The sequence below is a fragment of the Besnoitia besnoiti genome, chromosome VII, assembly GCF_002563875.1.
Source record: "Besnoitia besnoiti strain Bb-Ger1 chromosome VII, whole genome shotgun sequence".
NCBI classification, from domain to species: Eukaryota; Apicomplexa; class Conoidasida; order Eucoccidiorida; family Sarcocystidae; genus Besnoitia; species Besnoitia besnoiti.
The window spans coordinates 3,447,874-3,469,591 of NC_042362.1; the positions used below are offsets into that span (position 1 = coordinate 3,447,874).

The window sequence follows — 21,718 nt, forward strand, 5'->3', positions numbered from 1 at the left end:
ATGATCTTTGTTGTGCAACACTGACGCGAAACCGTCGCTGTCTGGGTACGTGTCCACAAAATCTATACCGAACACCTTCCCATGCGGTTGAAAATTGAGACACATTCCACTGACCTCCCTGGAGCGCAGTGACGCTTCCCGACATGCAGAGTGATACAACAGGCTATATAGGACTCGGAATTTCCTCGATTATAAAACTAGACAAATCGAAATACACAAAAAGGCACGTGCAAATAACATTGGGTTTTTTTGCGGCGGAGGAGTGCACAAGAGAACACGGGGCAATTCGGGAAAAAAATGCATATTGGCACACCAGCGAGCACATCTCCAAGGAGATTCTCCGAATATCACTTTGACCCATAATCAAGAGTCAAGGAATCGGAACTTGCGAAAAATACATGTGTGTGCCCTCAGCGCTGATTTGGTTGAGGCCCGCCGCTGGACCTCTGCGTGTTCGCCACGGATGCGCGGAGTTCGCTTAGAACGCCTTCTCGATGTCGAGCGCATACTCCGTGGGGGCGTAGCACAAGTTTGGACCGAAGTCCTCGTCGTCGCCAAGCTCGCGGCAGACGACCGGCTGGCTCATGAAGACCTTCTCGCGCGGGCGGAACTTGGAGCACGAGTAGCGAACGGCTTCCCGCCACCTCTCGCGTTCCTCTTCGGTCTCCCGGCTTTCTGCGCCGCAGCAGAACAGTCCCATCATGCCAGGGCCGGGCAGTCTCTTCTCCGGCGCGGGGATGCGAGCGTTCAGCGGCTGTTCTTCTGCAGCAGCGACCGCTCCTTCGATCCAGTCCTCGAAGTCCTTGGGGGTCTCAACCGGCATAGCCGCTTCCTCCCGCGCTTCTCTGGGCGTCAAGTCCGTGTCCGCCTGCATCGAGACGACGCGCGAGGAGTCGGTGGACACAGCGAAGCCCTCGGTGAGGTCACCCGCACCCTGGTGGTCGGGCTGCAGGAGGTCGCAGATGTCGTCTTCCTTTTCAGAGTCGGCATCCACGCTGGACTCGACTTCGATTTTGCCGCTGGGCTGGTAGTCGGGGTTGTGGAACTTTTCGACACGCTCCATATCCTCTGCGCGGCTGTCGCGGCGGCGGACGAGACCCTTCAGCTTGTCCTTGAGGGAGGTGCGCGCGGCCTGAGGGCTGGGAAGAGGCGGCTCGCGAGAGCGCGACCGCAGAGAAAGCCTGCGGCGCCATCTGCCCTCCGTCGCCTCCTCGCCGGTGTTGGAGCACACGCTGCCTTCACGGCTAACTCGGGATGTGCGCGAAGAGAGAGATAGACGGCGCTTCCACTTGGAGGCCTCGTGAGTGGGGCTCGCCTCGCTCTCTTCTTCGTCGTGGACCGACTTGCGCGAGCTTATTGACAGTCTGCGCAGCATGCGGCGTCTGCCGCTCTCCTTCTCGACCTCGGAGGTCTCGGTCTGCTCCTCCGTCTTGCTCGCCTTCTTGGAGATCGACAGTCTGCGCCTTAGACGCGACATGCGTCCCTCCTTCTCCTCGCCTTCCATCTCATCAGACTCGGTGTCTTTGCCGTCGCGGGAGGAGAGCGACAGGCGGCGGAAGATTCTGCGGCCGAGGCTGTCCTCCCCAGCTCCTGCCGAGGGGCTCTTGGGAGCAACCTCTGCGGCGTCATTCTTCTCAACCGAGCGATCGCGAGAGAGAGACAGGCGGCGTCTCCACCGGTTGGCGCGCGACTCCGATCGTGCATGGGTCGGCGAAGCCTCACTCTCGTTCGTGACTGAGGCCTGGGCGGAGTTCTTGGTTTCGGCCCCCGGCTCACCCTCGATAGTAATGGTGAAAGCTTCGGTCACCGTCAGCACCGGCGCGTTAACGATTTCCTCCTTCTTCTCCACAGCCATGGATTCCTTCTCCTCAACAGGCGCTGCTACCTCTTCAGCAGGCATCGCGACTTCCTTCTCTTCAGGCTGCGCGTCGTCACTCTCCTCGGCGCGAGAGGGCAAGCGCTCCTCTCCGTCCTTCTTGGAGAGAGAAAGGCGGCGTCTCCAGCGGTCCATACGGGACGCCGGCGAGGCGTTCTGGGGCGAAGCGGGCTCGGATTCCGCGACTAGGTTGCGGGGAGTTTTCTCAGAGCGCTCGACCGAGCGGTCTCGCGAGAGAGAAAGACGGCGCTTCCAGCGGTCGGTGCGCGACTCCGCCTTTGGGGTGTCAGCAACCGTCTCCTTCTGCTGTGTCTCCACTGCGTCGGCTCCATCAAGCGCAAGCTCGTTGCTTTCAGCGGCGACAACCTCGGCGCCTGCGGTCGCCTTCGATTTTCCGAAGAGAGACTTCGCTTTGTCGACGAAGCTATTGCGGCGGCTCTGTCTGCGCACCTCCGCAGTAGCTTCGAGGTTTTCTCCACCATCGCGACGCTCGAGAAAAGCCATGAAAGAAGGACGGCGGCTTCCTGTCTTGGAGCCTGCAGCAGCAACTGGGCTGTCTTCAGCCTTCGGCGCGCCCTCGACGAGGGCGGCGGCCAACGGCGACGCGGGCGGGGAAGAAACGCGGGACAACGCCGCAAGAGGAGAAGGCATCGGAGAGGCAGCCTCTTCAGTGATCATTTCGGGAGCCGCGAGTACCGGCGCCTCTGCGGCTGCTGCCTGGGACCTCGCGGACTTGTTCTTTCGCGCCATGGTGTCTCGAAGAAGCTGGAATGGTGCTGGGAGACGAAAGGGAATGCAGACCCTGAATCAGGAAAACACGAGCAAAGGTGAATGTTTGCACGGGGGCACGAGAACAAAAGAAATCTGGGCGAAGAAACAGTGGGTGTTTCTAGGCTCGCAAGTGGATACGTCTTTGCAGGACACTAGCCGGAAGACGACGGCTAGCTACGCGGAGTACGCGGCGGTGATTGTCGTTCGCACGTACAGGTGTGGCGGGACGGTTGTGAAGTCGGTCTCCCCTTTGCAAGTAGAAACTTGTGGCAAAAAGAATAGATCGCAAGGTACCACCAGTCGAATCAATCAATTGAAATTGATGCAGGAGGCAGACTAAAATTTGTCACCCCACGGTGCCACAATCTGTCCCCGCGAGACCACCCGCAGCAACCCCTGCGACGAGCGCGGGCTATCGAGGAGCGATAGAGGATCAGCGTTGCACAGAACTGTTCGCGGGCGCTGGGACGACGTGTGTGGCTTCGTCCGCGGCTTGCAGAAACTGCGACGCTGGCAACGTGAGCGAAAAAATCGTATCGGAGAAGTTCGGAGCGCACAGGAGCAGCGCAAGCCAGAGTAAAGCAATATGCTATGACAGCGAGTCTGGCGGCAAAACGATGAAAGTAGATGCTTGGCCGTCTGCAATATCGGCGTCTCTAGCATAGTCGGGGCGGCTGGCTGTCAGACGCCTCTGGCGCGCGGAGCGTGGCGTGCAACGTCTGGCTAACGGCATCTTGCTTCGAGCGTGCGCGGAAAACCACGGGCTGCTAGCGGCACGACATTACTTGATGCCGGCCTACTCACACCTCTGGTCTTCTAGCACGGCTATACTGCACGAGCGCCGAGCAAGAAGTGACTAGGCGTAAAAGCGCGGACGATGCCGAGCACCAGTTCCTCAAGAGCTTGCGAAAGCAAAGCAAAGAGCGCGCACGCCAAGCAGAGTTGTCTGAAAAGCGCTTGCCGCGCCCGACTGGAGGGTACGTGTGCCTCATTGCCTTCCATGCCCGCGGCATCTCACGAGTTTCGAAGTCCCGAACCACAGAAACAAGGCATGCGCGGACACGCAGAGCCTTGTAGTACTGGTTGCCCGCGTTCCCTTGAAAAGGTGGCGAATCCCTCGGCAAAGCGACTTTATTTTACTGCTTCAGGTGGACTCTCATGTGTGACTTTGCACGGCAACGCATATAGAACAGTGTCGTGAACAAGTTCACACGTTATGTTTTGTGTATAGTGTATGAGTCTGTCGACCGGGTCCGACCTGCCACATCGCTCAGCTCACTTGTATAGACAAGCGATTCCTTACTGGACGCAAGACCTAGTCAGCGCAGCGTAGGAAGAAATCCACAGCTCCGGTGAAGTGAATGACGCTTGCTCTGCCATCTAAGCTGAAGACCGAAGGGACTGTGCTCCTTCGCGCGGGTGGTGACCCGCTGTTTCATAGGTGGCGTCGCTGAATATGCCAGCAACAATGTCTCATTAACGGTGAAGCCAGCGACCACGTTTACTTTCTTCTCTCGAGTATGCACATTTCCGAACGGCCATCGCAGCAGGTAGATAGTGTAGCAATCGGCTGCATGTCTCTTTGCGCGCCACGATGGCAGCGCGGTAGCGAATATTATACTGGACATGCAGAAGCGTTCAGAGACGCGCCGTCTTTGGGTCCCCTTGGCTGAATTGGCAGGCACCGAGCAAACGCATATCGTCAAAATTGAGTAGCCTAGCACCATATTGGTGTTGTCTATGGTACAGAAGTTCGAACCATAGAGGATTAACGAGCAGTCCTCGGAAGCGATGCTTCGCAAACGCTAGTGTTCGTCAGTTTTGTCGCCGAGAGCTCCGTTTGGCCATACTTGGAATTTTCTTCCGAAATGAGTTGTAGCTTCCGCCACTGCCGCGCACGCTGTGTGCGACTGTCCTTAGTCTTTCTCTGGGGTTTCGCGGTGATGTTCATGAGCGACTCCATGCTGTCGAGTTCTGCGCCAGTCGGCCAGAGGGGCGGTGGTTTCAGTGTGAATTTACGAATGACCGTGCCGGTGAACTCATGGAGAGAAGTCAGTGGAGCGTGTCTTGTGGGCGCCTCGAACAACCTTGTTGTCGATGCGGTCCCCTCGCTGTATCATAGACGGGAGGGGCCACAGCCTTTGATTGTGACGGGACCGAGCGCCGTGCTTTGCCAGTGGCTTTCAGGTCGAACTCTTCTACACGAATCACTGAAAGAGAAATGGGAGGCAGCACTACGACGAGAAAAGTAGGCGACCATATCGTGAGGCGTGACGAGTGCATCGAGAAACGAATCGAAAGTCTCAGTTTAGCAGGGGGTGCGTGCGTGCCAAGCAGAGGTGTACTCGACGTGCTCAGGGCCTCAACCACTTCAGGCCAACAGCATGATGCTGCTCATTCTTGGTCGGGGATGACCCGGGGAGAAATGAGCGTTAGGGTTTATCGTGGATCCGGCGGCTGATTCAAACTGCACGTTCACCGATTTTGACTACCTCCTAGTCCGGATATGAAAAATCCTTTGTTTGAATCAGTGGTGTCGCTCTAATAGCTAAGTAATCTTCTTTCAGTGGGGAATGTACAGTAAGACAGAGTGAGTGCGCGTGTGAGCAAATCGTGCCTTCTCTGGTTTGTCCAAGTTAGCTTTCCTACACATTTGTACTCATGACTGGGTTTACCTCTTCTCCTCAACTCAAAGTCAGGTAAACGTTTTTCATCGGGTGCACTGGGAGGCATAATTGGCATGGCACGCTGGCGAATCTTGTGGGCAGAGTGTGTGTGCCTCAGGAGGTGAGTGTCCTCTGGGCGATTCACTTCTTCCATGGCTGAAGTTGCCCTCGCATTGAGGCGTAGGAGAACTCCCATACACTAGGTCGTGTCTCCATGGTTTCTGTGGATCACTGCGACCTGACCCAGTGCTTACGTGCAATATAGACACTTGGGAACCGCTGCTGGCAGTTGATGTAAGGCCTGTGAGCTTCGTTTTTTCAGGTCACAGTACGGCTGGTGGCGGTTGTGGAAGCGGTTCTCGCTGTGGATGAAGACGTTCCCCGATATAACAATCTCGGCCACAGTGACTTACGTCGATTTCACTGATGGTGATGAAAGCCCTTTCGCAGCGCCGTGGTTCACAGCTACATTTGCGTACGAACCACCTCCTCCCCGCGACGGCTTCGGTATTTTCGACGACATTGTGGGACACTTCGCCCCGTACCCTGGTGCCGCCCCTAAAGAAGTCACTCTACTTTTGAACCCTTCTTCCACATACAACATGGCCTTGCCGATGGATAAGCAATCGACCAGTGTGGAGGAGCAAATTATAAATGTTCTCAGCGCTCTCGGGAGAGACGTGGAGCATCCACAGCAGACGCGTGCAGCGTTCCATGTGTTCCGTAGCTCGTATGTGGACCAGCCAGTTACGATGACGTTGAAACTGGCAGATTTTTGGAATTATGGAGGGGACTGCATGATCCGAGGGTAAGTGCAACTTCTTTGAGGCTTCATACGCAACTGTATCGCAGCCATCTGCGTCAAGGTGATTTTGTCTCGTCGACGGATGTCACTTGGCAACTCAGAAAGAAACACTCGACAGGCTCTCGCTGTGCAGGCGAATTATAGCACCGTCAGAGCATCCACCTGTCTTGTTTTTGTTTTCAGGGTATTCCTCGCACAACTTTATGACCGATACCGCACCATGTGCGCAGTGGTCAACGATGCTTCCAGGGATTTTGTGACGGCATATATTTCGGATAAAATTGATATTTTCTCATTGTCGGTGAGGCAAATGGATTTATTTTCAGGTACAGTGCCAGCTATTACCGCAACGATCAGTGTCAAGCCGCCTCCCGGGGCTTACAATACCTACTTAGAAGAACTGCAGGGGCAATCGGTGGAACTGGGGATTTTGAGTGATCCATCTCTACGGAAGAGATTTTCTCAAGCACAAAAGATTTTGGCCAATTTTAGGTGGTTGAGGGCAAAGGGCCTGGTCGAGGGCATTGCCAACCCTGAAATTTTTCTCGGTTCTCTTCCGTGAATGCGGCCCTTTTGATCAACTGCAGTGCGCGTTTTCGGCGTACTCTTGGCAACGTCATCTGCGTATTTACATGCTGTGGGGATCGCAGGAGGACCTCATTGGGGTCCCGAGATTCATACTCTTGCACTGCAGGATAAGTGTCACGGTAACTACCGGTGCTTCAGAGCATCCTGCGCTTCTCTGTCTGCGTTCTTGTGCCAAGAACACGCACCACTCGCCTTCAGGCGTTCTCAGTGTGTCATGGGGCCACGGAAAACTACATTGGACGCTTGGGTTTGCAGTTGACGGCGGTAATTGTTGAAGGTAGAGTTCTTTGTTTTTCTCTAATAGCGGCGGCACCTGTCCTGGTACAGCAGGAAGCGCGCTCGACCAGTGGGACCCGCAATTTTAAAGGTCTCCAAGATTCCTCACTATGGTTTGTCTTCGGCGGTTGCTCTTTTCGCACAGAGTTTGCCTGTAACTTTTCACGGCCTTCCGGTGGCATCTCCCGCTCTGGCGGAGGTGGCACCGGAAGAAATGGCGTGTGCTGAGAGATTCGGATGGATCAAGAAAGAACTGGTAACAGTATGACGAGCGTCTTCGCACTTCAACACGCGGAAAGAGAAAAGCGCATTCTGTGTCTCCGGCTACAGCACGCACCAGCTCGCAGATACGCGTGGACCATTATCGCAACAGCAGTTTCTGTCTGTGTGAGTAATGGCGCCGGCAGAACAAGCTTGAAAAGAAGGGCAGATTGTAAGGAATCGACAACGAAAGGCAGAGGGGGACAGAGGCAGGGAGACACCCGGGGATGGCAATGCCATTCGGCCGGTCGAGCATACTGTACAGAAAACAGAGTAGAACAATGGGGCCTCGGCAAAAACAATGGACAAGCGAACCCTTAGCAGTCATCTTAGTGCCTGGGCGTTCTTAGTTTCCTCGTCTGTCAGTTCCTCATGCCATTCCTCAAAGACACTAGCCAGCATATTCATCTGCATAGCATAGCACATAACTGCGTCGCCGCTTTGATGGAAAGGAAAATTCCGCACACCTACAAACCGGCGCAAGGCAGAGACCCTATGCCGGATTCCCACGGTCACCTCGCCTTCGGCAAAGACCTTCGCCTGCCTCCCGTCCCCCCCTCTACCTGTGTATGTAAACAGGTGTGCACACATACGTGTAGGGGCAAGCAAGCGTGAAATCATCTGGTATGCAGGCGGGTGTCTCTGTTGCTGCATGCTATGAAAGGGTGTTAACCCGATGCTCGCCGGATTCACCAAGCACGGAAGTGCAGACGCCGAAGACGCCACCTTCCCCCTCCACCTCCGAATGGGGCAAGCTGCCTAGCAAACAATTCCACATCGACAAAAGAGGCAAGACATAGTTCGCCTTGCACTTCAGTTTCTCACCGTGGTGTTGTAGACTTGCGCGATATTCATGATTTTGCCCTGGAGTCGCATCGCTCTTTCAGTCAGTTCGTTGCCCTTCTCGTCCAAATTCTTCAGCCGTTCTTTGAAAATGTCCAACTCTGAAAGTGCGAAAAGGCAGACAGACCCGCATTCGCTTGATGCGCTCTAATATGAGCATGGGACACGCGCACCGCCTCTGCCCCCTGGCGCCGTCGCGACCACAACCGTCCTTGGAAACGCATTCCTTGCCTGGCACGGCAACCGGAGAGCTTGCATCCGCAAAATCGACAGCTGAAGCGCCTGTTTTTTTCCGCTGAGGGCGAAACTACACCTATTTACGTCTCGAGTGCAGCCTCACAGGCCCACGGCATGTGTTTACCTATTCTTCCAGAGACGTTTTGCAGCAGTCGCGCGGCAGAAATGGGACTCACGCACGCGCCTCTTCCGGAACGAAACCAGTCAGTGACCACGCACAAGCAGACGAGGGGGGAAAAGTGCGCGCAGAGTCACCTACCCGCCAGTTGCGGGGGGTTCACAAACTGCTCCAGTTCCTGCAGCTGGCGCAGCTGCCCCGCCGTTGACTTGAGCATCTCTTCGTGTTGAAGGACGTAGGCCCGCTTCGCCTCGAGCGTCATGAGGAGGTTAGCCGCCGCCGATTGCTCGTTCTCGAGCCACACTTTCATTTGTTCATCTGCACGCCGAGATCGAGACACCAGGCGACAGTTCGGGAGAAATGAGGGAAAGGAACAAAAGGTTTAGCTGAACTCCTAAAACATCTGTCTCAGTTTACGGAGAACACAAGGGGTCTGGGGGGGGTTGGGCGGGAAGGGGGGAGGGGGGGGGGGGGGGCGCAGCTTGAACTGCGGTAAGCAGGAGTCCGTTGTTCTGTCGCCACTGAAAACGGCGTTCACGCGGCTCGTCAGGCTCCAGCCGGTCTGAAAACTCACATCGCTCCTCCATTTCAAAAAGATTTCCGCGGAAAAGCTGATTCGCCTGATGGTGGAGTCGGCAAATGTTCATGACGAGCGACATGTGGAAGTCCGTTCCCTGCATGTTCTTCATCCCTAGCGCCGCCATGGCTGCGCAACGCACATCCATGGCAAAGAGAGGAAGCGAAGTTAAAAAGAGTTTCGCTCGCAGACACCGAGCAGCGGGACTCCCGACAGCGACGTCAACACGATTAGCGATTAGCCACGCTGCCCGTCGCCCCGACCGTCGCTTCGCGATTTCATAAATTCCAAGAGGGATTCGAACTTCTCACGAAATGCACTCGTAGACATGTACGTGAAAACTGAGTTGCGTGCAAAGAGATCCGCAAACTATGCAACCCGCGTCGCTCGTCCCGATTTTAGCCAGCCACTCTCTCAGAATGAATACGTACGCGAGGGCGCCGCGGGTGAATCCGAGCATACTAAGGATGGCTGCGAAGAAAATGAGAGAAGGGCAGCCTCTCGGCGGAGGTTCCAGGTCTGCAGATGCATTTGGGCAACTTCTGTTGAGTGCGCAAACGCGTACCTTTCTGTTTTGCCGGGTCCATGCCAACGGCCTCCTCGCAGAGCATGAGGCGACGTTCCACATCGTCCAGAAGACGCTGCTGCTTCTCCACATCCATTTTGAGAAGGTGCGGCTGACAGGCGGCGCACAATAAGCAAACGGCTAGAAATCTGACACCCTCCACGTCTCCGCGGAGCGAGAAATCACACAAGACCTGCAGAAGAGGCTACGGCAGAGGAGCGCTTGGCGTTAACAAGTCACGCCGGACAGCGTGGGGTGCGCGAAACGTGCCGCTCGCGGGCTAGCCTGAGGAGGAACTCTTTGAGCGTCAACAGCCGAATGCGGAAGGCGCCTCAGAGTGAACACGCTGGAAAGAAAATGGGAGGCCTCCCAGCCTTTCTAGCACTGCGAGAAGCGCGCTGAACCTGCCCCCTGCGCGAGGCCCAGACGTGCACAGTCACGGGCTGTAGTGAACCGCAAAGCTCGCGCAGGTTGAAAAGTTAACAACGACAACTCTAGAGGGAAACTAGCAGTGCAACTTTGGCAGCAGTCCTCGGGTGCCGTGAGAAGTCAGAAACCAATCCGGGACCCATCTGTGCAGACGGAATAGGCACGGCGGACGTGGCGTGCTGCTGCAAGCGTGCGGCAACCTACCCTGTCCAGAGTCAAGTGTAACGTAAGAAAGACTCTGGCAGAAAAGAGCTCCTCAGGTGTACTTTTGCCGATTTTCCGCGAGACGCAAGACGGTACCGAATCGCCATTGACGCGGCAGCCCCTGTTGTAGCTTCGTTTGCGCGCCGGGAGAACCCGTCACCTTGAACTCTAATCCACGGGGAGGTTCCACCGAGAGAAAAGCACCGTCAAGCCCTCAGCGACGAGTGCTGGAGGGCAGGGCTGGAGCGGCTTACAAGTCGGTACTGTCCAGCTGAGCTAGTACGGAAGGAAAGTGAAAACGCCTGCGGCATCTGCCCTAGCGCACCAAAGAAAGCTCTCCCATTTCGCTAGGCAACGTGAGAGAAGAAAATAATGAGAAAAGAACAAAGTCCACCACTCTATGATGCGATTTCATTACATGCTTTCATCATCCAACCGCCTTAAACGGCAATCGCCTCGCGGAGTCAACGCGCTCTTTTCTCCCGAGCTCGGCTTATACACGGCGGCTCATGACTCTGCATGCGCTCTGTGCAGACGACAACGACCTCCAGCGATGGAGCCCTGCGTGTGTGTCCAACGAAGCGAGACAAGGATCGGACAAAACGACCAGTTTCAGGCGAAGCGGAAAACTCCATGCGAGTAGAAGAAACGACAGGAGGCCTCTCAAAGTGCCAGACTTCTCATCCTGTGCAGTGTCGCGTGTTTTGCAGATATTGGCTAGACGCCTGCATCAACAGAGGGCTTCGTGGCCAAACATTTATCGGCATAAGCTGCATTTATGGTGATCTACGGACTACTTCTTTTCAATGGCTTTCTGTATGAAGCGCGGCTCTGCCTGAACTCCGCGCCCGGCAAGTTTCCTTAGGCACGTCTGGCAGGCGTAGCCACGTGGAACCTGGCAGTCATCGAAGGGAGGCGATGGAGGCCGCCAAATGACTCAGGCACATCTAGCAACATAAGAGAACATTAAGGGCCAATTTGGAAGCTCCCGACATCTCACGCCTTCCAAAGTGAGCGCATTTGTCTTTGCTGTCTGCAAGGCAGGCTTACGGGGCCGCGCGTCCTCAAATTTCATAGGCTTACTCTGTGAGTGGCTACTCCCGTGCAGAGGATGATGGCAAGCAACGCTATTTGTTTACGTCGGCCCATTTTTTCCTCCTCCACACAGTACACTTTTTCCACTGCTTGGTGGATAGCCTGTGTTGGATGCTGCACTTAACAGCTGCTGTGCGCACGCATGCCTGTTTCTGTTCGTCGCAGACGAACCATCGCTTCGATTCTTGTCTTACATTCCACGGGCTGGCCTCGAGAGCTATGTGGTACGTTATTTCAGACATGTGCCTGGCCTCTGCTCGCTACTCCGTGACTTGCTTGTCCGCTGCACCACTACCACCCTGGAATCTCTCTACTCCCACGGTTATCACACATCCCGTCATATACGTTTGCTGGGAGCACGGATCACTTCTCTCTCTGTCGTCTGTGTATGGTGCATACACACACCGCCGGCCGCCCGATGTGCGATTGCTAGAGTGGCACGTTCTTTTTTCTCTCTTTCGGGTCTCAAGTCGATGCTTCCGTCACGGAGCATTCAACCCTGCGCAGTGCGTCGGGTTCGCTTCGCGCTGCGGCATCAGGGCTCACTGTCTTGCCAGGCAAGTCCCGCATGCCCAGACACAGGCGAAACTGACACACATGGCTGCGCCACAATGAGACTGCCGATGAGCATCGGCGGTGCCGCGTCCACGCCTGCGTGCAAGCAGCGCGTGTGTGATTTTCGAAAGTGGCGTATGACCACACAAACCAACAAGTGTACTCCGTTTCGGCGGTGCTGTCTGAATGCCGGTGGGTTCGGTCCGCTATGAGTTGCTCCCTAGACTAGCGCCTCAGTGCACAAAAATCACAAGCGACGCTCCTACAAAGCACTCCACCCCGCCTCGGAAGGCGCCTGTGACTCGCCGGCTGACGAGAGGGAGCAACGATGCAGCGACCCGTTGCTCCCTGTCGCCCAGGGTTCGTCCACATCACACACCATCCGCCTGCTTTCCGCTTCCCCTCCACAAAGGAAAGTGTTCAGCCCCGCTTGGGGATTCAGTCACAAAGCATTCTGGTCGCGGATACGGACAGACGGGTAAACACACGACACACACAAGGTCGACATCAAGTTGCGTTCGCAGCCTGCCGGCTGCCCACGACACGACAGGTCGTGAAACGCTTTGCTCATATCCGGAGCTTTCTGATCATTTGTTCGACGTCTTCGGGGTCCTCGTTCATGCACTCGATATCGCACCTGTAGAAGTCGCGGATCTGCTGCAGCAGGTGTTCCTCGTGGCTGGTGACCAGGTTGATGGCGATACCCTTGAGGCCGAACCGACCCGTGCGGCCGATGCGGTGTATGTATGTCTCCATGTTCACACGGGGCCCCGAGACTTGATGCAGGTTGCCTTCAGCCTGTCCGCCGTGCCAGAGGGCTCCACGGGCGTCGCCTCCGACGCGGCCCTGGTAGACGAGCGGAAGGTCGAAGTTCACCACCAGCGTCACCTGGGGAACGTCGATTCCTCGGGCTAAGACGTCTGTGCAAATGAGCACTTTCGTTTCGCCTTTCCGGAATTCCTCCATGATCCGGTCTCGCATCTCGATGCCCATCTTCTCGGGCCCCTGCGCCTGCGTTCCGCAGATGAGGGAGACCGCGTAGCCTTCCTCCTGCATCTTGAGAGCCAGCGAAAACGCGCTGCGGCGGCTGTTCACAAAAATGACCGACTGGCCCAGACACATGGACGAATACAGCGAAGACAAGACCGCAAACTTCTGGTAGAACGTCGTTTCCAGTCGATACGGAAGCGACGACTCCTTCGCCGGCGGCTGCGTGACGCCCAAGTCGGCCGCCCTCGTGTCGCACGGAATGTAGTACTGCTTGATGCACGTCAGAGTCAACTCCTCCTTCTTCACCTGGAAAACAAGAAAAACACACGCTCGAGAACGCCGAAGCCTGAGCAACCGACCACCGCGCCCGCCACGGCAGACGGACCTACACCCAGCGCCAGGAAACACAAAACCAAAAAAAGGAAAGCCCAGAGACAGAGCCTTTAGCTAAACGCTCTGTGCCTCCACGGGCTTTGCGTACGCGAAACAGGCGTGCACGGACGAAGCTGTGCGCCAGCTGGAAACACACGAGGCAAACCCTCGCCTCGCGAAACCGAGGCGCATGAGCCCGACAGCTGCAGTTTGCCCGCTGCGCAGGCAGTCTTCAGTCACAGCAAGCAGAGCCAACGAGTGGGTCACTTCCCTGTGGAGGCTCTCCAATTTCAAAGAATATACGCGTACGCCGTTAACGTACGCTTATATTCTTTGATTTTTCCACGATGCGTGCATGTGCAGCGGGACACGGGCCCCTCCATGCGACTATGTAAACGGCGCAAGAAGCAAAAATTAAAGATCGAAACGCATTTGACTGCAATGGGGAGGAATGTGGACCAGAGGCCTCGGAATCCGAAAGAAATTCGCACCGCGACTGAACAGTAAAACGCCCCTTACCGTGATTTTGTTCGCCGTCGGCATCAGCTTCTCCGCAAAGCCGCGAACTTCATCCGAGAAGGTCGCTGAGAACAAGAGAATTTGAAGCCTCTGAGGAAAGAAGCGCCGAATCTGTTGCACCTGTATCACCACAAAATCGCACGGCTCACTCGGCGGTATGCACGCAAAACACCGCACAACGCAGGGAACGAAAAACGGACACCTCACTCCCCTGAAGTCGATCCGAAAGAGGGAGACAATGCAGTCGAGCGAGACGACGCTGCAGCTCCGCCGCACGTAAGCGCCACTGACTTCTGCGCGAGCTGGCTGAGAGGTGAGTCTCTGTGCCCCGCAAGCCCCAGCACTGGAGGTGTCGAGCCTCCCTCCAACCCCCCCTGTCACCCCCCCCCCCCCCCCGCCTCTTGCACCCTCGCAGGGCGCGTCCTCACCTGGGGCGCCATGTTGTTGGAGAAGTTGATAAGCTCGTCAGCCTCGTCCAATACGAAGAGCCGCACGGTGTCGCCCGCGAACTTCCTTTTCTTGAGCAGCTCCATGCACTTCCCAGGCGTGCCGACGACGATCGGCGACTGCACCACTGGGCTGGTCAACGTCGTATACACCACGCATCTGCGGAGATACGCCCAGAGGGAGCTGTCGAAAATGCGCATGACGCCTGCGGGCCTGCGTCGCGCAGCGCCTCCAGACCCTGCGCCCGCCGCCGTGCTCCACTGGACCCCAGACCCTAAACGCGGGCGCTCAGATCGCCGTGAAAGAAGTGAGGACGCGCCTCTCACTGTGCGGCTCCCTCTGGCGCCTGCAGTTCAGTCGAACGGTGCAAGCACTTGCATGCCGCCATGCGGCGCGCCCCCACAGCCCTCGAGCTCGCCAAACGCGAAGCACGCTTCACATTGGACACCTCCACCGCGTGCAGGCACATACATATGTATATATATGAATACATGTATAGATGAAAAAATATATATGCGTGCTGGGGCGGTCCAACTCCGATCTGTACTTGGCGTCTCCGCTGCCCCCGCGCGCAGTGTGCACGGGCTTACTTGCCGGTTGTCTCCGCCGGCGCAAGCGAGGCCGGAGGCGCATCGGACTTCTGCGGGATGGCCACGAAGATCGATGTCTCTGTGAACCGAGCCAAGGCCTCGATGACGCGGACGGTCTGCTGAGCAAGTTCTCGAGTCGGGCAGAGACAGAGGGCCTGCGGGAGTCCACACACCCGAGGGAAAAAAGGTCGCCGCAGGGAGAGCAGCAGCGCACGCCCCTGCCCCTGCCGCGAAAACCTCCCGCGCACGCCAAAAGCGCGCGACTGCGTTTCAATATGCCGCACAGCAGTAAGCCAGACCTCAGCCACGAGCCGCGCCAGGCGGGGCGTACGTCTCCATCTGTATCTGTCTCTCTAGATAGATACACAAAAAGCTGGAGAGAAAGGCGCATACAAGTGGGCGCACCCCTGCAGACGACCACATGGATGCCAAGCTGCATCGTGGACAAACACATGCGCGTGTTTGCACGCGGAGCTATGCACTGATGCAGTCGCCATGCACGCGCCGCGAAAAGTGAAGGCGAAGGTGTTTGCCGCGCGCGAGCAGGCGCACGCTCTCTGCTTGTCGGCGGCAACGAGGCCTGGAGGCCCTCCCAGAGAAAGAAGTCGAGGGAACCTACTTGAGGCGCCTTCAGGGTGTGGTCGACCTTGGTCAGCATCGCCAGAGCAAACGTCGCAGTCTTTCCGCTTCCGTTCTGGGCCTGGAAAAAACCAAAAAGGCGGGAGCAGGGGCCGCACCGGAAGAGAGACGATGCTGGCAGAGTCGCTGAGACGGCTCGGTTTCCGCGCGCGCCAGTCTCCCACGCAGTCGCCTCAAGACGCGCGGTCGGCCGTCGACGAGGCGCGCACGGTGCGGACGACAGACGCGAGGAGACTGGAAAGTGAGACACCACGGCGAAGGTGAGCAGGAAAGAGAAAAAGCGGTCTAAACCGCACGAGGGAGGCTGGACGCGAGCTGGAGACGAAGGAGAATCGAGGCCCTTCCGCCAGACGCAACGGTCAACGCACCTGGGCGATCAGGTTTTCGTCCCGCGAGAAGATCAGAGGCAGCGCGGCAGCCTGGATTTTCGAAGGCTTGCTGAAGCCTTGGTTTTCCACGCCCAAGAGGAGTTCTTTCCTCAGGTTCAAGTCCGTCCTGCGAATGCAAATCAGCCGGAGGACGAGATGAAAGCGTGGAACCCACGTCGAGAGCGCCCAGGCGAAAGAAGACACACACCCCCCCGTGCCCACCGCCACAGCCTTGCAGAGAGGCTGAGCTGCTCGAGCGCGGAAAGCGATGGCGCAAAGGAACGGAAAACCCCGCGGGACAGTGCCGACACAAGCGAGCCACACCTCGGCGCTGCATGCAGGCGCCCCGGGGGACGACAGAGCCCCGCCCTCGTGGACAGCCGAAACCCGCCAAGGTGAACTCCGGTCGCTACCCTAAAACTGCTGTGTGGCGGCGCGCGCCAGCGCGGTGTGGTGTCAGAAGCCTCTGCTCACCACGTGGACGCAGAGACAGGCGCGCCGGAGCTGCCGTCGGCCCTGTCGACCACGACCGCGGAGCCCTCATCCACTTCCCGCAGATGCTCGTGCTTGAACGCCTGGAAGTCTGGCGCCGGGGGCCTTGTCTGCGTGGCTCCTGCCGCGCCGCGAGCTGTCTCTTCGTCGCCCTCGGGCCCCGCGGCGCGCGACGAGGGCGCCGGCGTCGCACCCGCGGTCGTTTCGGGCTTCCCGGCGCCGGCTGGCGCTCCGCGAGCCCCGACGCGGCTCATCTGCTGAAGCATGAATTCCTGCAAAGCTTTCTGGTCAATCTGATCGTCCATGGCTGCGGCAGCCGCCGCCAGCCCCGCAGCCATAGCCGCTGCTGTGTTCTCTTGCTGCTCAGACATCGCGAAAGACGTTCGGCGGCGAACCCCGCACGGGACTCAAGCAGACGAGGAGGGACCAGGAGGCGCTGCGGAGGGACAGGAGACACGGGCGCCGCGGTCGGTCCACGCCGGAGTCCAACAAGATGCGCGACACCAGACAGCTGAGCTGCAAGCGAGCCCAAGAAGCGCCTTGAAGGCTGAGCCGATTTGCGGCCTGTCGGAGCGATGTTTTGGCAACCGAAGACAGAGAAGGTCTACACCAATCCACAACCAGGTTGCGCACTGCACATTCCAAAGGAGATGGCTGGCCGCCCACCGTGCAGCAGTGCTCGGGAAAAAACTAAAAAATTATCACGGGAACCACGGAGGGGCGTGCAAACAGCCACACACACTATGCGTGGGCCCGCAAACGATCCTCTCGGGAGCCTGGAAAGCGAGGAGGCGGCAGACAAGTCAAGGAGGCGACGTTAGACGGCTCCCGAAGCTGGAGAAATTGGTCGGCGCCTCTTTCGCGGGCACACTTGGTCCGCCTGCTTCCTCCGTTCACAGACTGGTCAAATGAGCAGGCGTTAGAGGGCGCACACCAGCCAAGACTGGGAGAGAGGAGACTGAGGGGCCGCGGGAGAAAGCGTACAGAGTGAAGGAAACGGACAGAAAAGCCTTCCGTCCTGAAGGGCCGGGTTGCCTCCTTGTCGCTCCGACAGCATGCAGTCGACGCAGGGCTCTTGCGACTGAGTGGCCCGTTTGTCCTTAAATCAGGGAACGTTTTTAGTTCGATAAAGGACAAAAAAACGCTATCAGAATGGCGGACTGCTTAAGGTCCGTTTTCGTCTTAGCTTGCTGCTGAAGTTTTAGGAAACGTTCGTTGTGGAGCTCAGCCAGCAACACGGGGGTAAAGCGAGAACGCCGGGAGCCCGCCTACCATCAACACGTCTCTCCGTTCGTCCGCTTTCATCGGGGAAATACAGAACCACAGGCAGATCGTAATTGGACCAACGAAAAGACAGCAGAGAGGCCAGGCAGACGGGTTCGAACCACGATTGACCAGAGGGCCTCGGGGGAGTTTACGCAGCGTGCCTAGAAACGCGAGCTGCGGTGTGCAATAAACGATGCATGCCCTGTTTGCGCTCGGGAGGAGCTCCGCCAGACACCGACACAATTCAAAAAAACACATAGAAAATCACAGACGAGCAAAACGGACTTGTACATCGGTAGAGCCACAATATGTGCAGATGCCGCACAAAATACGTGATTTCCGGCTATCCTTCGGGTTGTCTGCCCACGGGCATGTACTCTCCGGCAAGCTGTGAGACAGCAGGCAAATCATCACCGCTGCTGCCCGAGCCGACACGTTCCGTCGGTATGACCGCTTACGGATGCAGCAGCGACGGGTCGCAAGCTTTCTGGAACATATCTGACGATGCTGTGCGATCGACGACCCATTTGGTTGTAAGAGCTGCTCGATTGTGGCGTTGTTAGCCGATACATGTGTACAATAGGATGATGGCATTCTCAGGCACTAACGATCTCTACAGCACGCATGTGGAGCTCTGTTTCGAGAGTTTCCCTCGCTGCCGATTGCTCTAGACAAATGGCTCCGCATCGAGGGTGCGTGGAAGTCGCTACGCACCTACAGCCACTTGTTGCTTGTCAAGTCCAGGCCGAAAAGCGGAACGATTTATTGTTTCGAGGCCCTCTTTGGGTACGTCTCAGGGCGTTAGATGGGATTTGGCATTTCGTGGCTCGTGCCTGCGAAGGGATCCGCTACTGAGCCACACAAAGGCTTGCTGCGACGTAGGTCTGAATTCGCGAGCGAATCTCCTGGGGCCGTCAAGGCACATATAGGGGCCGCTTTGTTTGATAGAGAACCCCCCCAATTGCAGCGATACGCAATCACGAGTGAACAATGCTTTGCTGGTCCAAATCTCAAAAGCAGAAACAGCAACTTCACGATGTATCCGAGTTTACGTATGGAGTAGTTCCTCCGAAGCTGACGAAAGAGGGGTACTTGGCTGCAAACCTACCGTGCTTTCTTCTGGCTTCTTCAATCCTACTTTCTCGCGCGTTTCTCGACGGTGACACCAAAATGAGGAGCCAAGTGCGGGAAACATCTTCATTTCGTAGGGGCTCCAACAGCTCCAGAACAGAAATTCTGTCAGCCTTCGAGATTGCGAATCCGTATACCAAATGCCGTGTCTAGCCATTGGGTTACCATATGAGCAGGGCTTTCCACTGACTGCTTGGAGGAAACAGACATGTTTTACGTAAACACCCTTCCTCGGCTACAATCAAGATTCGGCTTGGCTGTCAGAGCTAGAGTGCGTAATCAAACACCCTCCCCATCCCCCCCCTGCTGTGGCACATTCGTGTACATATCCATACGATTGTGACGGCTGTACATTTTTGGGAGAAACAGACGCAGAACGGTAACCCGAATATTATAGTGCTTGCAGATCCGCCGACAAGTGTCCGGGTATTGAGCCATTTTATGACAACAGCTAGTCAGATAACCAGGCCGGGGACAAATTGCTGGTTGGACGTTGTGACCCCGCCTCGGTGGTCCGCTAGCATGGTAACCATTTGTCTATTTTCCTCCTGCTCGAGCTCACGGCCATACTTTGTTCTGCAGCGCTCTTCAGCTTGTTAGAAATTCCATTCAACCCTTTCTCTCTTCTTTTGTCTGGCCTCACCCCCATTCCAGTACTCGATAGCGGATTGTGGACAACGAAGGCGGCCAAGAGAAGTCGCAGTGGGCGAGAACCCCACGAAACACAAAGGACAGGGGACACAGAGAATGGAACTCCTTCGCGTGGGAACCCGCGTCTGACTCAACGTCTTTGGTGACGGCGCGTGCTGCGCCTGTTTTGAATCCACAGCTAGCATGACGCATGCGAAGCCACTGTTTTTCCTCTGTCACCTGGTTATCACCTGTCTCCATCATGTGTCTCTATCTGTCGACGCGGAATGAAATTCGACGGTTCCGATCCGTACGCTGAATTTCGATTCCTCCACCTTGCTTCTCCATCCTGCCCCACACCCCTTTTGCTTGCCGCTTGTTATGAGGGCCTGACCTAGTGCCGCACTGTGTGTCCTCCAGAGGTGTGTTCGCTTGCGTCCTTTGGGTGGGACCCGGTGGAAGGGCATTGGCTTTTCTTCTACGTTACTCGCTTCCGTACGCCCCCCTTCTTCCTCTTTACCTTCCTTCGAAATGTATCACATAACGCGGCCCCCCATTCTGGTAATCTAAGAGCCGCCACCTTTCCTTCGCCTCGAGAGCTCTTTGCTGCACCTGAAACTATTTACTGTTTATGGCCCGTCCTCTGTGCCTCGCACTCACCATAGGGTCCTACGATGACAGTACATGACGAACCTAGGCCCAGTTCGTAGTTTATACGGTCGGGAAAAGCTCTTCTGACTTCTCTGCTGTTGTGAGATATACTCTACGGTAACGCCGGGACGCAGAAACACTGAGGTTCGTCATGCGCAGTTGAAAACAGCGCCATCCCTATGCCTATTGTGTCCGTCTTCTGGCCCTCCCGCCCCCAATTCGTGTCGCGTACGCTATCCAACCCAGTCCTGCAGTTCGCGGGACGAAGGCCTTTCCGAACGTCCTGCGACGCTCTGTGGTAATTCCAGGGTTTGGCGTCCCTTCTCGTCTCCTTCTACCACAGTTAATCTCATTTCTGTCTGGTTCCCTGCTTCGTCACGTCTCTTTTCTTCTTCACCTTCATTCACTCCAGAAATCGTGTTCCCCTTGGTTTGCAGCCTCATGTAGGTAGCCAGCATCCTGGCAACACCATACAGGCACTGCGGGTCATCGACAAATGAAAAACCAACAATTTGGTAGGTATTCTTTTCTTTCCTCTTCCAGAGTAGCCTGTGGCGAGTATGTTGGTGGTGCTGATTAGGCTGGGTGGATATCACAGAAGCGATTGGTTGTGGCTTCCATCCTTGGCTTTTATGAACGTAACCAGCGACCAAACATCTTTGACACTGGAACTGTGCGTCACTTCCTTTTCCAGGACGTACAACAATGACATTTCCTCAACTCCGTCGCTACTGCTACACTAACGCGGAAAGACATGAGCGGTGCACGTAGGTCCAACAGAAGTTCAAATTGCAAACACACGATACACACGCTGAAAGAGCGTCAAGGGAGTCTCGTTGATGGATTGACGCAGCCGAGCGCTCCTGAGTCTGCAGCGCTCGTTGCGCACAGACTGGAGCGTGTGAACATGCCTCTCCTCCCACAAGGGCGCATGGATTCGACAAACATCTCAGCGCGGGCCACGCATCATACCGTACGAAGGCATGTGTGAAGGGCTCGCCAGGGGCTACCACATGCAAACCTAGCACAGTCGCGCGCTGTACACGGGATCTATTGTGACTTTCTTGCAAGCTGCATTACTAGTGCGCGCTACACTCCACACTCTACTTTGAGCACACGCATACGCAGTAGAACGGAGAGGGAACAGCTGCAGATGCAGCTGCCCTCGGACATGAGCAGCAGTGCTGCTCAGCGTCGTGTGCCGACAGCCCGACGGGTGCCATGTCGCTTGTTCAGCATGCAGCGGAAAAGGAGAATCAAACGCCGCAGTGAGAAACAACCGCGCGCGCCGTACAAGACAGCAACCACGCCGTCAATCGGTGCAACCGCATGCGGTATTCTTGTGCAAGGTACACCTCCACTTTTCAAGATGGACTTTGTGAAACTGAGCTCGTGAGCTCGCACCTGCACAGGTCCAAGCCTGCACCAGCCTCCTGTGAAGGCACTCAGAAACCAACGAAATTGAACGTCATCAGTGTCTTGTTGCCACCGATTCGCACCAGCCGTCGCCATCTAATGTAGGAAGACCGTGTGCCTCATGTGCAACACCGCGACACAACGTTGCTCCCCCCCGGCACCAACGGGAAGCAGCCGGATACGCGACACACGCTGCCGCAGAGACTCTTAGCAGCCGCGTCCGGTTATAGTGACACGCAGAGAGCTATTAGGTGACGCCAAATCTTGTCGCCGGGCACGTGCTCGTTTCGCAGGTGAAGCTTGTGGCAAACAACTCAAGTAACGCTCAACCGTCTTGCACT

General features: G+C 56.5%; 4 protein-coding genes across 4 annotated transcripts; 1 reads left to right on the forward strand and 3 right to left on the reverse strand.

The window, feature by feature from the left end:
* Positions 1 to 478: 478 nt before the first annotated feature.
* Positions 479 to 2,626, reverse strand: BESB_080920 (uncharacterized protein; the record flags this gene model as incomplete). Its single annotated transcript, XM_029366454.1, has 1 exon — positions 479 to 2,626. One exon carries the CDS (start codon positions 2,624 to 2,626, stop codon positions 479 to 481), a length of 2,148 nt encoding a protein of 715 aa, XP_029217885.1.
* Positions 2,627 to 4,596: 1,970 nt separating this feature from the next.
* BESB_080930 (uncharacterized protein) lies at positions 4,597 to 6,680 on the forward strand (the record flags this gene model as incomplete). Its single annotated transcript, XM_029366455.1, has 3 exons — positions 4,597 to 4,895; positions 5,636 to 6,121; positions 6,302 to 6,680. The coding sequence occupies 3 exons, from the start codon at positions 4,597 to 4,599 to the stop codon at positions 6,678 to 6,680; spliced, it is 1,164 nt and encodes a 387-aa protein (XP_029217886.1).
* Positions 6,681 to 7,567: 887 nt separating this feature from the next.
* On the reverse strand, positions 7,568 to 9,680 carry BESB_080940 (uncharacterized protein; the record flags this gene model as incomplete). The annotated part of the gene is made up of 5 exons (XM_029366456.1): positions 7,568 to 7,651; positions 8,069 to 8,187; positions 8,583 to 8,759; positions 9,016 to 9,147; positions 9,584 to 9,680. The coding sequence occupies 5 exons, from the start codon at positions 9,678 to 9,680 to the stop codon at positions 7,568 to 7,570; spliced, it is 609 nt and encodes a 202-aa protein (XP_029217887.1).
* A 2,753-nt stretch (positions 9,681 to 12,433) lies between these two features.
* On the reverse strand, positions 12,434 to 16,654 carry BESB_080950 (DEAD/DEAH box helicase; the record flags this gene model as incomplete). The annotated part of the gene is made up of 7 exons (XM_029366457.1): positions 12,434 to 13,162; positions 13,748 to 13,867; positions 14,176 to 14,353; positions 14,785 to 14,939; positions 15,404 to 15,484; positions 15,792 to 15,918; positions 16,266 to 16,654. 7 exons carry the CDS (start codon positions 16,652 to 16,654, stop codon positions 12,434 to 12,436), a joined length of 1,779 nt encoding a protein of 592 aa, XP_029217888.1.
* Between the last annotated feature and the right edge of the window lie 5,064 nt (positions 16,655 to 21,718).